At 36.7% G+C, this 19,525-nt stretch overlaps 1 protein-coding gene across 2 annotated transcripts; it reads left to right on the top strand.

The window, feature by feature from the left end:
- Window positions 1-14,095: 14,095 nt before the first annotated feature.
- On the top strand, window positions 14,096-17,989 carry LOC147400371 (zinc finger CCCH domain-containing protein 30-like). 2 transcript variants are annotated; one of them, XM_086446039.1, is made up of 2 exons: window positions 14,096-14,506; window positions 15,371-17,989. In XM_086446039.1, exon 2 carries the CDS (start codon window positions 15,412-15,414, stop codon window positions 17,545-17,547), a length of 2,136 nt encoding a protein of 711 aa, XP_086302165.1. In that variant the 5' UTR covers window positions 14,096-14,506; window positions 15,371-15,411; the 3' UTR covers window positions 17,548-17,989. The 2 variants fall into 2 exon arrangements, with proteins under 2 accessions (XP_086302165.1, XP_086302163.1); XM_086446037.1 differs by having other exon boundaries at window positions 14,102-14,506; window positions 15,389-17,989.
- Window positions 17,990-19,525: the final 1,536 nt, after the last annotated feature.

Genomic DNA, 19,525 nt, shown 5'->3' on the forward strand with positions numbered 1-19,525 from the left:
GGGGTCCTTAAAGAAATATCTCCACGAACCCTCTCAACAATTTTACTTGAAAACCCGATTGATCGATTTCTTCGGTTCAAAATTTTAAATTAATTTCATTAATGTTTCACTTTAATTATTTAATATTTTATTTATTAATTTCGAATTTTTTAATTATGAAAATTGTGAAATTACCATTTTGCCCCCGGAGAGGACTTTTCACGTTTTAAGTCGGTTTTTAATGTTCTAGGATGTTTTAGAATCGATTTTTCGTAAGGAATTCAATGGAAATATTAGTTTGTGCCATTTATGAAATTTTTTGTGTGAAATGGTCATGAACTTTATGAGGGGCATTTTCGTAATTTTGTCGAATTCTGTTAAGATTGGCGAAATGATTTATTTGGTTCCGATTTGTTATTTTATGTGTTCGAGAGAGTTTTCCTAAGCGTAACGTAGGCTCTAGGGTTATTTTGAGATTAGGATATTTTGGTAATTTGGTCAATTTTTAGTGGTTTTTATCGTAAAACTTCTTTTTGGTCTGCAAGATGATGATTTCTATATTTCTGGGGTTGTATTTCCTAACGTAGCGTGGTTTCTAAGGTTTTGTCAATTCGAGATACCTCATCCGGATTTCTGAAACATATCGGGTAACAAAATAAAGCAATGGAATACACATCCATAATTGGGAATCATTGCGATCGGGTTGACGAGTTGATTTATCAGGCGGATGCAAAAAATGGGGGTCTACAAAAGGGGGGTCTCCAAAAACCAAAGTTAATCAAAAAAGACTAAAGTCAAGGTATTAAAGTCAATCAAGTAAGACTAAATTCAAAATTAAAGTCAATTAAGCAAGACTAAAGTCAAAATCTTAAAGTCAATCAAGTAAGACTAAAAGTCAAGGTATTAAAGTCAATCAAATAAGACCAAAAGTCAAAATCCTAATAGAGTTCTAATTAAATAATAACTCTATTTAATAGAGTTCTAATTAAATAATAACTTAACCTAAAACAATTCTAATTAAAATACAACTCTACCTAAAACAATTCTAACTAAAATATAACTCTAATTAAAAGAATTCTAATTAAATACTAATTCTATCTAAATCAACCCTTAAAAAAATCTATAAATAGGGGTATTCACACCCTATTTTCGTATCAAATCATAAATCCTAAGAGAAGTAGGTCAAAAAGCCTCCCATAAACCCTAGTTTTGGAGCCCTAACTCCTTACCTAACACCCATACTTCAATTTTAGCTTGAAAAACACGTAAAAGCCTTCAAAAACACCCCAAAATCCATAACGAATTCGAAGAATCCATATCCAAGAAAGAGATACCTTGTCTCGGAGATCAGAAATCAGATCCGGAGACAGAACGAAGCAATGAGTACGGTACAAAGAGCAGTTTTTGTCGGATCTGAGGGAACAAGATCTTTGCGTATCAAAGGTAAAATTTCTGTTATTTTCTATCTAGGTTTTATTGTTAACAATGTAATCTTATGTGGGATAAGTAAGATTGGCATTGGTCGGGCGGGGGTTGGTGCCTAACACCTTCCAACCCCGTAACGTGATCCCCGGACCCGTATTTTTCTTTCGTAGATTAGTTTATTTACCTTTTAGAGTCAAAGTTAGGTTCCTAGACCATAATAACTAAGTGGCGACTACCAAACCTCAAAAGTCAAAAGCGGATCGACGCACCCCGCAAATCAAGGGCGCTTTCACCTGCCTATCCATTTATCACAGTCAAAACCTAATTAACCCAGTCCAACTCAGTTCACTAAGTCAAAAGCCAGTCAACCCTAATCAACTCAGTCAACCCCAATCAACTTAGTCAACCCAGTCCAACTCAGTCCACCTAGTCAACTCAGTCTAAAGCCTAGGTCAACTCAGTCTAAAGCCCAGTCATACCCGGTCAACCCAATCAACCCAAATCAACTCAGTAAACCTAATTTAACCCATTTAACCTAGTCAACCTAGTCAAACCCAGTCAAACCGATCAAATCTAGTCAATTTAGTCAAAATAGTTGACCTAGTCAAATCTAGTCAACCCATCATAACCCGGTTAATCCATTTTGACCTAGTTTAACCTAGTCAAGCCTAGCCTAACCCAGGTAATACCCATCCTACCCATGAACTACCACAATCATGTCAAGATATCATTTGAAGGGAAGCAAGCAAAAACATAAGTACCCAAAGCAAGTCTAAATGTTCATAACTCAAACAAGCAAAATGAAACAAAAATGATAAGGGAAAAATGAAAAGAAGACCAGCATGGCAAACAATACTTCCATAGTCCCTAAGCAATCCAAATCCAATCCCATCTCTCCACACAACTCCTCATCCAAAATAGCCTTTTACCTCACCCAAGACAATTCCCTTAAACTACTTGAAATTACCTCTAAACCAATCCCCTAAACAATCCCATTTCAATCCCTTAAACCACCATTAAACAATTCACATTCTCATTCCAAAATAACCCATTAACCATCCTTAGTCCTCACCTGAACCAATCTATAAAACACCCATCGCTTCTTAACCAAATGATCCCTTGATCCCCCTGATCCATGCCCACAATAGTCCCTTAAACCACCCAAACCCAGTCCCTAAAAGCCCAAATGTAGTCCAACCTCTTATGCCCGAACAAGCCTTAAGCCATCCCAACCAGTCCTTAACCCATAACCAAGACTACTCAGTCCCTTACCCCAAACAGCCCCAAACCACCTCCTATTCTCACTCCAAATAGTACCCTACTCCCTAAAATAGTCTCGAAACTACCATTAATTCCCATTCAAAACGGCTCTAAAACAACTCACCAATTTCAAAACCAAGCAAGCCTTAGGTCCCACCATGAAAATCCAAGCCAGAAAATCTATTCACCCAACCCGATCAATTTTCTTCTAAAAAACACCCAATCATCCCCATCCATGTCACCCCAGCCATGTCCTTACAAATCGAAGCGCCAATCATCCGCCACCATCAAACCCCGATCCCAATTCAACCAAATCAATATCCAACCCCAAATCCATTGACTAATGCCCCAACCAGTCAAAACAATACCCCTATTCACCTCCATCTTCCATCATTACATCCATACCATGCCAATCAAAAATCAAAGCCAAGCAATCATAAAAAGAAGAACATCATGATTGCATAAATAGGACTATCGAAAAATTAAAGTGAACAGGTAATCCTCATGGTATGGTAGAATATAACATAAAAATCAAGATGCACATGTGATTCTCGTGAAAAGAAAATAAAAATCATAAAAATAAAGGAAGAGAGATCAACTAAGGACTCACCTCGATGCGAAATCATAGTCCAATCGAACTCTTCGACGCTTCAAATCTTTTCCACGGATGTTCAAAGGTAATACACGCACCAAGTTGTTCTCACGACCAAACTCAAAGACCAAATCAAGGAAAATCGAAAGAGAAAATGGAAGAAAATGAGAAGAATCGCCAGAGAGAGAAGGGAAACTGAAGGAAAACGAAGAAGAAAAGGAAAATGAGAGGGCATGCAGGTCTTTAACGTTTGAAATTCATATTGGTCCGTGGTACTAGTACGGGTAAGGTATGATTTATTTCATCCGTGTTCTAGGCACGGATAAAACATAGGATAGCGCCATCCGTTCCCCAAAAACGGATTCAAGGGAATCAAATGCCATCCGTATTGGAAATACGGATAAGCTTTACCCAAAAAGCCATCCGTGTCCCAAGCACGGATCAGTCAATAAAAAAATGGGGTTTAAGAAATCAAAAATCAAAATCCACAAAAAATCAAATAAAAATAAATAAATAATAATAAAAATTCAAAATTAAAATAAAATCAAAAAAATTTTAAAAATGTTAAAAACCCTTTAAGTTGTTTTAAATTTTGATTTGTCAAAACATGACTGAAGAAACACCCGAATTTCAAAAATCATCAAATCCAAGGTTTTACACGAGCTCCGCGCCATCGAGATCAAGGAATTAATAAGGTAACTCTGTCAGACCCTGTGCTTGAGTAACCATTATTTACAAAAGTCATCAATTCGATCGGTAACTTGAAGTCGTGTTTTACAAAATATCATCTGGCCCATACAAATAGGAGTTTAGTCTATTCTTTATAGTTCCTTACACGTAATTCCTGCAAAGAAGGGCAGCTGTAGACACCCCAATTTGAACGTGCCCTCACTCGGAAGGGCCCAAAAATAGTAGTTTTCCAACAAACTCGGCCAACGGGCCTCAAAGGCCCGAATCATTTGAAATGGGGCACTTTTGTCCAAATCAATGCCCCCCAAGACCCCCTAAAAGGTCTAATGGGCCCACCTGAAAAGAATCGGTATGCTCCCATCTACCCCGCTCTACTCAAAATATCAATTTTTTAACAAAGTTAGCCAACAGGCCTCAAAGGCCCAAATCATTGAAAAATGGCATTTTGATCGAACAAAGGCCCCTAAAACCTTCTAATGGTCTAGGGGACCCACCAAAGGGGTTTGGACCTATCCTACACTTTTCCAACCCTTACCGCTCCGCCCTTGTATCCAAGAATACCCGAATTCTCGATAAAATTCTCTAACAGGCCTAAAAGGCTCGATTCGCTAACATGTGACATTTGGATCAACCCAATAATTCTAAAAAAATCCTAAAAAGATAAAAAAAAATAAAAAAATGAGACTTGGGACACCTATCACTCCATCTACCTTCCACCGCTCCGCATCGAAATCCAAAACACCCTAAGCCCATTTGAAGCCCACAAACCCTCAACTCTTCCTAAACTAATTTCCTACCCGACCCTCTAACCTAAAATTAATCCCATATCACATAAACCCTAAAACCTACCCACCCTCAAAAATCCAATCCAAAACAAACCCTACCAAATCTAAAATAACTTACAAACCATCTCTAAAACCCATGCCCAAGACAACAAAGCCCACAATACAGTATCCATAGCCAATTCATTATCCAACCCATAAACCATCTTCCACATCAAATCAATCACCAATTTATCATCAAAAGTGTGACACATGTCATCATCCCCTTTCACCCCCCCATCTAATCGCCTACATCCATCACCTTTCTCTAAAAAATCAACCAACCACAAAACCTTTCTCCAAAAATCACCTCAACCCTTCACCACCCATACCCTAACCCATCATCATTCTCTAACACAATCAACCACCCACACCTCAACCCATCACCATCCATACCCTAGCCTATTATTCTTCTCTAACACCATCAACCACCCACATCACAATCCATATCTCCTACACCCTAACTCATCATTTTCCCTTAAAACACTCAAACAAAATCACCTCAACCTATACCTCCTACCATCATCACCAAATTTACCCATACCATTCTCTCTAATCAAACAACCGCCATCACCAATCAATCAATCTCATCACCTCCCCATTTTCCATATGTCACCATCCCCTCAATTCTCCCAAAATCCAACCACCTAGCTCTTTACACAACCTATTCTCCTAAATCTAAACACCTCACCTCTTCAACCAACCTAACACTCATTTTCCAAACAACTTCCTTACACCTCCCATTCCTTCCATCAACCATCACTCATCTCACCCCATCAAATACTCTACCCAAATGGATTTGGGTAGGATCCAAACCATTTATTTCTAAACATTATCCATTCCCACTCATTACATAATCACCCTCACTTCCACTTTAAATCTCATACCCTTCATCTGTAAAACCCATGCCATTATCCCTTATTTCAACTCTTCACCCCATTATACCCCTAAAAACCCTTTCAAACATCTATAAATACCCCTCTCCTCTTCACAAAATAGGTTATCAATTTTCTCTTACCAATTCTCCCTTACTAATCCCCACTTACCAATTCTTACCAATTCTCACCAAGTCTCACTAAAAAATTCCTACTCTCTAATCATCTCTTCTCCATTCTCACATCAATCTTCTAAAAAAGAAAAATATACTCTCATATTCTACTAAGGACCTTAGAAGACATTGAAGAAGAAGAAGAAGAAAAGTAAGGAAAGAAAATGTGAAGCATCAAGGTGGGTTCAAAGTAAATTTCCTCTTCTATTATCCCCCTCATTTTCTTTAATTTTATTTTAGAAAGACTTAAGAAGTAATACTACCCCTCCCTTATCTTCGGTAGATTGGACTTCGATCCGGTCGAAAGTGTAAGGGTTGTAATCACTTTCAAAATAAAATCGATTTTAATCCTTAATTTATTTTGAGGCAATAGGTATGTGGTTCTTTTTCAACTCATGAGAATGGACCCTCAACCTTAGCCAATATTTTTTCAAACCACATAGGCAAAGGTTTATAAGGATCATTTTCATCAATAGGATGATCTTATAATCAAGCCGAAAGCAAATCCCTACTTAAGGTATAACTTATCAACACGTGGCACTTCACTTTTGTTTTACATTTTCAATTAAAAATGACCGAGTTTAGTTGAGGTTACCACCACATGGTGGGGGAGAAAAGGGTGCCTAACACCTTCCCTTTTCTCCAATTGAGTTGTTTACCCTGATCTCGAGGTTGATTGATACTTTATCCATTGAGAGTCACTACGTGCCAAAAATGTCACTTTTTTTCAAAAAATGTACATTAGGTGACCATTCACACCCACTTATAATATGAATGGTGGCGACTCCAAACCTTAGTAGATGTGGCCATCATAATCGCGAAACTATGTACTACAAAAACAACCACCATCACCAATCAACATATCTCATTTTCTCATCATATTTTTCACATGTCTTTATCCCATCAATTCTCCAAAAATCCAACCAACCAACCTCTTACATTATCCACTACCCCAAATCTAAACACCTTATCTCTTTTATCAACTTAACACTCAATCAAACACCTAACACCTTATACCCCCATTCTCTCCAACAACCATCACTCATCTCACCTCACCTCACCAAACACTCTACCAAAATGGATTTGGGTAAGATCCAAATCATTCGGGTCAAAATACAATCAATTTTCCTCATTATACAACTACCCTCACCTCCACTTCAAATTTCATACCCTTCACCTTTAAAACTCATGCTATTATCCTTCATCTCAACTCTTCACCCCATTATACCCCTAAAAAACCTTCCAAACATCTATAAATACCCTCCTCCTCTTCCCAAAATGGGTTACCAAGTCTTACTAATTCTCACTCACCAACTCTCACTACAAAAAACCACCCAAGTCTCATAATAAAAAAATATATTATATTAATTCCCCCATCATCTCTTCTCTATTCCCTCAATTAAAAAAAAGTGAAATTTTCCCAAATCATTAAGGATCTTAGAAGACATTGGAAAAGAATAAGAAGAAAAGCAAGGGAAGAAAAAGTGAAACATCAAGGTGGGTTCAAAGTACACCTCTCCCCCCTCTTTCTCTCTACCCTCTCCGCCTCCCTCTTCTGTTGTCCCCCTCCTCTCTTTATTTTTATTTTAAAAGGACTTAAGATGCAATGATCCCCCTTCTTTATCTCTGGTAGATCGGACTTCAGTCCGGTCGAAAGTATAAGGGTTGTAATCCATTTTGAAAACAAAACTGATTTTAATCCCTCAACTGTTTTGAGACAATTGGTGTTCGGGTTCTTCTTAATTCATGAGAATGAACCCATAACCATAGCCAATATTTTTCAAATCACACTTGACTCCCAAGGCAAATAATTCAAAGGATCATTTCCTTCAATGGGATGATTCTATAATCAAGCCAAAAACAAATCCTTATTAAAGGTACAAGATATCGATACATGGCACTTTACTTTTAGTTTGTATTTTCAATTAAAAATGATCGAGTTGAGTTGAGGTTACCATCACATGGTGGGGAGAAAAGGGTGCCTAACACCTTCCATTTTCTCTGACCGAGCTGCTTACCCCGATCTCGGGGTTGATCGGTACTTTATCTATTGCGAGTTACTATGTGCCAAAAACGACACATTTTTCAAAACATGTGCATCGGGTGACCATTCACACTCACTTACAACATGAATGGTGGCGACGCCAAACCTTAGTAGATGTGGCCATCGTAATCACAAAATCATGTATCTACATTGACAATCTACTTTTAGATCCAAAACTAATAGTTTGGAAATGAATGACCTTGAAATATGGGTTGGTCTAGAATCATGACATCCTTTTAAGCTTTTTCCAATCAGTCCCGTAATTGCCATGAGAGAGGTGAAGGAGAAAAGAATTCGACCAACTCGTTAAAATCTCCATGGATTACTATATCTTGTTATTTACCAAATTGTCTCAATACTCAAATAAAGATATAATGAGTGACACCCATCAAACCAATCGACACGGCAAATCAACTCTTTTGGAAAGAAAAAATGAGAGACACCGAAGGTTGGAAGGTGCCCAACAACATACCTCATCATTAGGCAAACTCTGTAAGCCTTCGAATCAAACCAACTTGCCACCAGAACGGACATGGAGTTCTCTCTTGTTTATCAAAACAACCAGATCGTCATGAACATAGAAAGGATGACTAATGGCCATAGTTGAAGCTAAATGATCAAAAAATCAAAGCTGCACAAAGAGGGAAGTTAATTAAAAGCTTATCCGAATCATAATGTTTTCAAAGTTTAAAAAAATGAACAAAATAAAGATTTTATCTCCAAAAAAATTAATAAATAAAATAATAATAATAATAATAATAATAATAATAATAATAATAAGAAAAATAAAAATGCACTTTTTGCAAATTCAATATCAAATTGTCAAAACACGTTTTAAAGTTTTGATTTCAAAATTCACCACTTTCATCAAATTTGAAACTCAAATGAGTTCCGTGCCACAAGGTCAAGAAATTAAAAAGGCCAACTCTATTAGACTTCGTGCTTGAGTAGTCATTTTTCACAAAATCTGTAAGTTTACTCGATGTTTTCAAAATGTGTTCGAGCAAAATTCTCAAGCCCATATAAACGGGGGTTACGTTTATTCTTTGTAGTTCTTTTCACACAACTTCTACAAAGAGGGACAACTTTAGACACCCCAATTTAAACGGGCCTTGTGCAAAAATGACCAAAAAAATTGTGTTTTAAATTCAAAAAGGCCCTAAGGGCCCAAAAACTCCAAGATGTTTGTTTTTCAATTTAAATAAATGCTCCAAGGTTCTAATGAACCTATAAGGTCATTTCAAAAACCTTTTCCTAAAAAACAAATCTCTCAAAATCCTAAGCTCCTCACTCTAACCCATCATCAAGCCTTAAGTCCATTGTAAGCCCACCAAGAACACCCTAACCCTAACTCATTCCAATCTTAAGGTTACCCCATTCAATCAACTTTAAACTAATTTTGACCTAACCCTAACCCTAACTTAAACCAATTCCAACCTAAACCTAACCCTAGCTTAAGTCAATTTACATAAATCTAAGCCCAACATACACAAAAGCCAATTCTACACCTCTACTCAAGTTCAAAATCAAACCAATCACCGCAAAAAGAATCTATGATCATCAAGATGGTCACTTGTCACCACCACAACCCATATCCCTAAATCAATCTAACCAACCTCATCATCATTCTCAACCCACATCTAAACCCATATCCCATTTAATAACCTACCCCCATCATTTTTTCCAAACCCTTGTCACAAGCAATCCACATACCCCTTTACTTTAATCAACTCACCTAACCCATATACAGTCATACCCTTTTGCCATGTGTTACCATATCCTCCAGTCTCCCAAAATCAAAATACCTATCCCCCCTTATATAATCATTCTTCCAACCAACATCAACATCTCTTAACCTCACCTAACACTCAACATATATGGGTTGAAAGATCCCATCCATATGGGTCAAGTAATCCATTTTAACCCCTTTTTATCAAGTTTACCCTCCTTTAACCACAAATTCCGCACACCTCATTCATAAATCCTAAGTCATTTACCATCATTTTCTATTTTCACCTCATTTTATAAAAAATCTATAAAAGCCCACCCATCTCTCATAAACTCCCCAAAATGCTTGAATCTCCTCTCTTTAGCCTCACCACTCTTATCTCTCTCAATTCTCAAATTATTTATCTCTCTACTAATCTCCATACTTCCTCTCTCATTCTCTTTTTAAAAGATAAAAAAATGATTTAACATAAATATTTTTATAAAAAACTCAAGAAGAAAAAAAAAGAAGAAAAATAAGTCCAAGCTTTAAGGTAGGTATTGGAAATAATTTCCCCATCTTCTCTCTCCTAACCTCTTCCTGTCACTTCTTTATTTTTGAATTTTTTTTGGAGGTCTACCTTTATAAAAATATAAAAGCTTGAGGCCTTGATGTAATGGGACTCCTTTCATAATGAGGTGATCTCATGATTTAGGCTCGAAATAAAATTCCTCCAAGTTTGAGGGTACATTTTTATTTTCAATATTTTCTCCCTCTAGATTTTACAAAATGAAAAATAACCAATAAATATATTATCGCTTAAAGTAAAGGAAATAGGGTGTTTAATACCTTCCCTATTTCTTAAATTGACTTCTTTACCTAGATCTTAGGTAGATCAATATCTTTTATCCATACAAACGTCACTACGAACAAAAAATTATTTTTTGGATGTCCATTCACACCCTTTTTTTTTAAAAAGAATGACGACGACTCCAAATCTAAGTAGTAATGATCTTCAAACTCGAAATTCGCATGTTTACAAGTAGAATATACTCTTTCATCCAATATTCTTTCACTCAAGGCGAATATAATGAGACTCTTAGTTTATGCATAGTCTTATACTCAATTTTATGCTCAATTCTATCATCAATTTTATGCTTAGTTCTATGCTCATTTTATGCTTAGTTCTATGCTTAATTATATGCTTAGTTCCATACTCAGTCTTATGCTCAGTTCTATACTTAGTTTTTCGATTAGTTTTATGTTTAGTCTTATGCTCAATTTATGCTCAGTTTATGCATAGTTTATTCTCCATTTACACTTATATTTCTATTGAATTTTAGAATTTTGCTAAGATTTTATCTCAATCTTATTTAGATTTTGCTTAGTTTTATTCAAATTTTACTCCACTTTTCATAAATTTTACTTAGTTCATATTAGTTAGGGAGAACTTTTGAATTTAAGGACCTGACAATTTCATTATCAGCGAGAGTTCAAGCTTAAGGACCTGACACCTTTTAGTCTAAGGAGAGCATTACCCTCAAGGATCTGAATGCCTCGATGAATTGTCGGGTCAGGCTGCAAAATAAAATGTCACTGACTTTAACATTCAGATGACGCACTATCTACCAAATAGGGGCATTTGTAGACACCCAAATTTACGATCATTTGATTCGACAACTCGTCATTCAGTTGTTGTGGATCTTTAATGATGAACACATAATACATGAAAATAGTTGAAAGCTTGCGAGATATCCTTTTCTCAAATCCCTTCCCAATCTTATCCAATTCTTACTCTTTTTTGCATGCTCAACTTAGAAATTACGCACGCTTAGAATTGTTATCATTTTACACTTAATGTAGCAAGTACATACGTTCAGGATTGTTACACAGATATTAAGGAGCTTGAAGATGATTAGTTTTTTTTTTTTTTTTTTAAAGATATGATTTTATAGAAAATAGAAAATGAAAGAATTTTAGCCAAAAAAAATTTAGGGTTTTCTTCGATTCATTAAGTTAAGTTGAAAATGATGAATTAGATAAATGGTTCAATATATTTAAAATAATCCAGGAAATTTATTAATGCTCTTTATGTAATTGTCAATATTAGATTTATCTTCACAAACTGCAAGATTAGATTTATCCCTTTGAAGGAAAATTTACTTCCTTTTTTATTGATGAATTAATGATTTAATTTTATATTATTAAAATATTGATTTGGTAATTTAAGTTTTTGAAAAAATATTCTAGATAAAATCAAAATTTCACCTTTAATTCATGAAAAAGGGATGTTGGCTTAAGGGTAAACTTAACCTTGCATTTTTTTAGGAGATAAATCTACAGAGATGCTATTGGCACCTAAATTGTTACTTATTAAACCTAACCAATTACACACTTTTCAAAATTACAAAGGTTTGGCTCAAATTATAATAACAAAAAGAAAAAAAGAAAAGAGAGAACTTCTATTAGCACCCTGGACTTTTACTTATTCTCAGCCATTAATTCACTTGTTTTTTTATTTACAAATTGAGGTGTAATAAGTAAAAGTTGGGGGTGCCAATAACAACTCTCTAAATCTAATATAGCCAATTTCATTAGGGATATTAGGGGTACAACTTAATTCAGTTCAAACTGAGAATCGAACCAAACTGTGAATTTTGGGCTGGTTTGGTTCATTTTGAATTGATTAACGGTTCGGTTTTGAGTTAAATAAATGAATAACCGATGGGTTCAGTTCTCAGTTCAAGCTTTGTAAATAACCAAACCGAACAGAGAATCGGACAAACATAAATTTTTATCTCTTCCTCTCTCGATCTTCAGCCTTTTCATTCCCCTTTCTCCCTCTCCATCCCCATTTGTCTCATTCTCATTCGATCTCATCTCTCTCTCTCTCAATTGCCATCTTTCTCTCATTCTCTTTGATCTCTCTCATTGTCTTTTTTTCTCTCTCATTCTTCATCTCGATTTGTGAATTTCAAGAGGTGAAATCCTAAAATTTGGGCTGTGAAGGGGAAGATCTCACATTGGTCAGGCTGGTATTCAGGTAAGATTTTTATAGATCTTAATTATTTTTGTGGTTCTTAATCTTTCTATGGATCCACAAGAGTATCCTTTAAAACCCTAATAAGTTATTTCTTTTAAAACTGAAGCGAATTTGCACAAGAGCTTTCGAAATTCTTCACAGGTACTGTAGTTTCTGAATTAAGGTTTCACCTGTTCTGTGAATAAGGCGTGAATCTTGAGATGCAATTGAATCTGGTTTTAAAATAATCACAGTTAATTTTTTTTAATTGTTTTAATCTATTAGTTTTAATAGATTTCTTATTTATGGATTGATAATCGATCACGATTAGAAGAGTTTAATGGCTTTTTAGATCACCATTCCTAAGTATACAAGCATGCTCATAAAAATTGCACAAAAATGGTGATCCAATTAGGCCATTGATGTTACAATAGGAAATCCTTTGTGTTTCTAATTGATTAGGGTTTCCATTAAGATCTTTGACAAAATCAATTTTAAAATCATAGTTTGCACACGATGATATTATTGAAGCAGGGTTGAAATTTTTTTATGCATGAGCCAGGTACTATTTATTAATTTTTATTAAAAATATTTGTTTAAGAAGTTTTTGGCAACCCATGGAATCGAACCTAACCAAAACAAATTAAGCTCGGTTTGCTTTGGTTTGGTTCTAGAGTAATTTGGTTTGATTCTGGTTCCCATATAATGGAAACGACTTTGGTCGGTTCGATTCTGATTTGACTCTAAATCGAACCAACCCAAACCAAGTTGCACCCCTAAGGGATAATACTAAAATTCCCCATAATTTACCATAAAGGTTGAAGAGCTTGAAAGTGACTTAGGTGTATTTGAAAAAAATTAAGGATTTTGACTAGAGGTTGAAAACGAGGAGGGCATTTGAGTCATTTTGTCTTAGTCGAAAACTAAAGATTGAGGTCAAGGAGTGCATGTCATCGTTCTCAAAACACAAGGGGCATCTCTAATATTGAATAAAATTTAGAGGGGACTGTCTAAATGACCTTTTTAAAATTTTAATTAATTTATGTTTCTCTCCATTGCTTTTGTCGTTGGCGCTCCACGCCGATTTGACTTCACATTAATTCAAATTAAACCGTTCCCTGAAATCCGCAGTACAATTTGGCAAAGTCGTGATTTACAGACTAGAACATTTTCACTTAGCCTGTACTTGGATGACGTGGAAGGAGTACAGAACCATAGATATTTTTCTTCGGGATACACAAGAACACGATTAACAGTTCTGTGCCCTTAACACGTCATCCAAGTAAGACCGAGAGAAAAGTTTTGAGTCAGAAAATCATTAGCGTTTGGCAAAATCTGGTTTGCGGACGCTTGTCCGAATTCCAATTCAACTAATAAACCAAAGAGCCTCATAAGGTCCACCGATAAAACCAGTTACCACCTTCCCCTAGCAAATAGCACCAAACCCATAAATCTCCCTACTACTCCACTGGTTCGACCGGTTTCCAACTTCGTTTGAATTTGTGAATTTAATTCTCATGTCAAGTGAATTTGGAGTGAATTTCTATGAAATTTCATTTCCCTAACCTACATATATTGAGAGAGAAAGAAAGGGAGAGGTATAATTTATTTGAATTTATCTGCATTTGAGCGTTTCATTTCATCTTAATTTGGAACGAAGCTCTCTTTCTGGATCGGCGAGTTTGAATTTTTCAAGTGAAAGTTGAAGAGATGAAGGTGGAGCCTCTTTTCCACTGTTTCTCGAGATTCGTTAGGTTTGATTATCTGGTTTTCGAGGTTTACTTGTCTTCGAACGCGGCCTGTAGTGGATCTTTCTCAAATAGTTGAAGATATCGGACGTTTCTGTACAGATCTGATTATGTTAATGGCGTTAACGATCCTGTTTTAGCTGATTTTCACATATGATTCTGGAAATCGGTGAGTGGATTTTCTGGTTTTGATGATCTGTTCTTGCTACTCTCTGCGTTGTTTTTGGTTGGAAAACTACAATATTTGAATCTGCTTTTTATTTTATTAGAATCTCTATATTTGATGATCATTTCATGGTCAGATCCTCAAAATCTGAGGTTTTGGTTAATACTAGAGAGATCTTAATGGAGGCTTTGGAGATTTTTTCGTCGTGAAGTTCCTATCTTCCTCTGAGGCTTCGCGATTCTTCAAAATGCTGTTTCCGAATTTGTTTGTTTGTTTTTGTTTGTTTTTTTTTTTTTTTGGTGGTAAAATAAGCGAGAGTTGGATACGCTATGAGACTGGATATATATTTCTGGTGATATTTTGTTTGAATAATATGCTAAATCGTCGTGTATTTTTTGTTTGAAACAATTTAGATCTATATCTCTTTGAAATAGTTGAGGTCCTGTGATCTCGCTTATTTGCTTTAGACATTGATTCCAGATTTTTACGACCTAAATTTTCGCCAAGATCCGTAATTTTCTTCCTAAATTAGTTAATTTTTGGATTTATGTCGGATATCAAGATTTCTTTTTGGATTTACTTTCTGAAATCGGTTGAATTTCCAAATCCCTCAAGAATCTCCATATCCATGATCTTTCTGTCTAAATTCTCCTCAACAATTCTGTTTTCTTGTGCTGGTTTTTGGAGATTCTTTGTTTTTTTTTCTTCTTCAATATTTTTTATTTATTTATTTTTTTTTTGTGTTTTGTGGTTGGGTTTCAAATCCATGTTCATGGAGTCTTCATTTAGGTAATCAGAAATATTTTTTTCCCTTTTGACCTACCTTGTTATTTCTTTAGCAAAAATTGATTGTTTAGCTGATTCTAGGGTTTTGAATTCATTCAGGTAGATTTCCCGGTAATCAAAGCATGTGTGGTGGTCCAGAACATTTAACAACCAAATCGTCTCCATCTCCTTCTCATCCTGAAGAGAACAAACCCATTTCAAAAGACATGAATCATCTAACTGTTGAAACCAAAGACTCTTTCTCAAACTTACTCGAACTTGCAGCCAGTAATGACATTGACAGCTTCAAGCAATCAATTGAGAATGATCCCTCTACAATTGACGAGATTGGACTTTGGTATGGCCGTCAGAAGGGATCGAAACAGATGGTTCTTGAGCATAGAACTCCTTTGATGGTTGCTGCTACGTATGGAAGTATTGATGTATTAAAGCTTATTCTCTCCTTATCCGAGGCCGATGTAAATCACTCCTGTGGCCCGGATAAGAGCACTGCCCTTCATTGTGCGGCTTCAGGCGGATCTGTAAATGCTGTTGAAGTTGTGAAGTTGCTTTTACTTTCGGGCTCTGACCCAAATTCTGTGGATTCCAATGACCGTTGCCCTGCTGATGTTATCGTTGTTCCTCCAAAGCTTCCCAATATGAAAATTGTACTCGAGGAACTTCTCACCAACAATGGTTCTTACAGTTCTGCTGGTGAACGTGGAAATTCAAATTCACCACCCCTCTCAATGTCACCAGACAATGAATTTCCATCGTCTGCTTCAGATTCAACCTTGTCTCCTACAATGAAATTCAATGATCTCCCTACATCTTCAGCATTAGAGAAGAAGGAATATCCAATCGACCCTTCTCTTCCCGACATTAAGAACAGTATCTACACTACAGATGAGTTTCGAATGTACTCATTCAAGGTCAGGCCTTGCTCTCGGGCCTACTCTCATGATTGGACTGAGTGTCCTTTTGTTCATCCTGGTGAAAATGCTCGAAGGAGAGATCCAAGGAAATTCCACTACAGTTGCGTGCCTTGTCCGGATTTCCGTAAAGGAGCGTGCAGGCGAGGCGATTTGTGTGAGTATGCACATGGTGTATTTGAGTGTTGGCTTCACCCGGCACAATATAGGACACGGCTTTGCAAGGATGGCACAAATTGTATGAGGCGAGTTTGCTTCTTCGCACACGTGTCGGATGAGCTACGCCCTCTTTATGTGTCGACTGGCTCTGCTGTTCCCTCTCCACGTTCGATGTCTGCTACTGCTATGGATATGGCGGCGGCCATGAATCTCTTGCCCGCCTCTCCATCCTCAATGTCGATGATGTCTCCTTTGCCATTCTCGTCACCCATGTCTCCATCAGCCAAAAGTATTTCATACTCGTCCATGGCTTGGCCGCAGCCAAATGTCCCGACCCTACATCTCCCTGGAAGCAATAATATGCAGTCAAGTCGTTTGAGATCATCGATCAATGCAAGAGACATTCCTGTTGATGATTACATGACTGATTTTGAAGTGCAGCAACAACAGCTCCTTAATGAGTTGTGTATCAGTTCTTCCCCTATGAACCGACCTGTCCGATCAAGAGTCCTAACCCCATCAAACCTGGAAGACCTCTTTGCTGCTGAAATCTCTTTATCTCCTCGGTACTCGGATCAGGGTGTATCTTCGGCCGTCTTCTGCCCCTCACACAAATCAGCTGTCCACAATCAATTCCAACAGCAACAGAGCATGCTATCTCCAATCAACACAAGCACATTTTCTCCCAAAAATGTTGATCACCCTCTCTTGCAGGGCTCCTTTGGTGCACCCTCACCGGGGAGGATAACTCCACGAAGTCTGGAACCTATCTCACCGATGAGCTCTCGGTTGTCCTCGTTCTCTCAACGTGAAAAGCATCAACAACAGCTACGCAGCCTCAGCTCGTGTGACCTTGGATCCAATAGTATTGGGATAGTTGGGTCTCCTGTAAATTCTTGGTCGTCGAAATGGGAAACCCCTAATGGTAAGATAGATTGGGCTGTTCACGGCGATGAAAGATCGTCATTTGACTTAGTGAACCATGGTGAGGAACCTGACCTATCATGGGTTCAGTCACTAGTGAAGGAATCTCCACCAGAGATGAAAGATAAGCTAGTGATGCCAACCTCTGATGCTCCCCCAGTGTCTGGGGATGGTTTGAATTCAAGTTCTAAGATCGAGCCTGTCGATCATGCGGTTCTGGGAGCATGGCTTGAGCAGATGCAGCTTGATCAACTTGTTACTTAGTGAATTGGGTATATTTTTTTACTGAGCTCTGATAGTAGAGAAAACAAAGAAAGAAATAGTTCTAGTAATAATTATTCTTTTTGAGGTGGAATGATGGAGGAGTCAAAAAGGTTAGACGGACAAAGAAGAATGGGGGATAGAAATGGGACGTTAATTTCATTTTCACTATTTATTCTTGCAGAAGAAGAAGACAGAAAGGGTGGGAGGAAGAACCTCTGTGGTTAAACTTTCTTTTCTCCCAATATTTCTCATTTTAGGTTTTGCTTATTAGTTTTTCTTACTTTTGAAAATCTTTTTTTGTTTTTAAAGGACTGTGTGTTTCATTGAAATGAAACATAAAGCTTTCTTTGTTTAATTTTTTATTTGATTTTTTTTTTAAAGTAACTTGGTTTAACAAAGAAGGTTTACTATTATTATTTCATTACTTTTAATTTTGTTTGTCCATGTTTTCCTCTTTTGGTCTTCTCTTTTATGGATTTCTCTATCTCATTTGGTGGTCACCCGGTTGCGTTGGTTTCATGTGTGAACAAGTGCTTTGGTGAATGGATCTCTTAGTGGGGTTTGTGGTGGGATTTGGAGTGGGTATATAGTGATGTTTAGAATATTATATATTTGGATCATTTCTTTAAACAGAAGATCAGACTATTTGGATAAAAGTGGTCTTACTTTGCATGGAAGCATGGCCCTTTGTTTCCCTATGTTTGAAGTACCCTTGTTACATTCAAACTGATGACATGCCCCCCCCTTGAAAAGCCCCCATGACTTTATTCTCAACTGTAAGACTTCCATATAATTACTTCAAACATGGGGAAACATTCAAGAGCTTTAGGATGCTGTGGGTTACGGTAATTACCTAAATGCCCTCTAAAATAAAAAAAAGCCGTGGATGATTTATTTTATGGTAACCCAGAGCATCTTAAAGCTCTTGAATGTCTTGTGTAAATCACTTTAACCTACTAAATCTTGTTCGGTTTCAACTCTCTTTGGCACTTGGGAGACCTTTCAAATTTCTCAGATTTTTCTACTCAAAAAGGTCTCATCTTGGTCTGAAGGTTGAAAATCAAGGTAAAATTATGTACGTAGACGATGGATTTGGAGGAAGGAAAATCTAAGGTAAAATTCCATTTTCATTTAGTTCATACTAAAAATGATACTATGAGTGATGTTAAAATGTCTCTTCCCATGTGGCATTCTCAATTGCTCCCCGGACGTTACAGATGTACAGTTGTAGCACACGTCACATCAGGGGTTCTAATACTATTTTATTTTTGGGGTTCGAAGTTTGATTGATTGAGAGAATCTCAGAGGTTGAAATGCTGGTGATAAATTGTATCCTCACGGTGACAAAAGGTGGATATCTAGGTCTTACGTAGTAGACCGTGGTCAAATGGTGGTGTGCAGTAACCATATATGATGCTTCTTACTAGTATCCGAACGAAAAGCATAATATCAGCAATGTGCATTTTCTTTTATTAAAATGCTGGAGGCATGTATCCAAATAACAATTTACATCGTGTTGATCAGACCTGGTGTCCGTCAAAATTGGTTAAAGATAACATGAAAAAATCAAGGTTAAATTCCGTCTTTTACTTCCTAAATATCAGCTTTGAAGTTGAAAATGGGGCTGAAAGTCCGTCTCTTGATGATAATGAGCCTGCATTGAGAAATATCAAGGGTTATGTTCAGGTCGAAAATGAGGGTATTTTGATAATTGTTTTTAGTATTTTAGACTAGAACAAGGTCAAAGGGGAGTTTGAAAACAGGCCTATCTCAGATACTTATCAAAACATGGAGGCTTATGTCTAATTTACACTTTATGACTTGTCGATTTGGGCCGAATGAGTTAGATGACAAGTAGATTTTTTATGGGGATGATGTTTTTCATTTGGGTGCAAAGTGCAAACACCTTAGGTCTACATCAGTTGGTGGTGTTTGTTGATGGGGGGTTGGGGTCTCAATCTTAGTGGTTGATGTTGTT

The sequence above is a fragment of the Akebia trifoliata genome, chromosome 6 (assembly GCF_017979445.1).
Source record: "Akebia trifoliata isolate Shusen 1 chromosome 6, ASM1797944v1, whole genome shotgun sequence".
Classification (NCBI taxonomy): Eukaryota; Viridiplantae; Streptophyta; class Magnoliopsida; order Ranunculales; family Lardizabalaceae; genus Akebia; species Akebia trifoliata.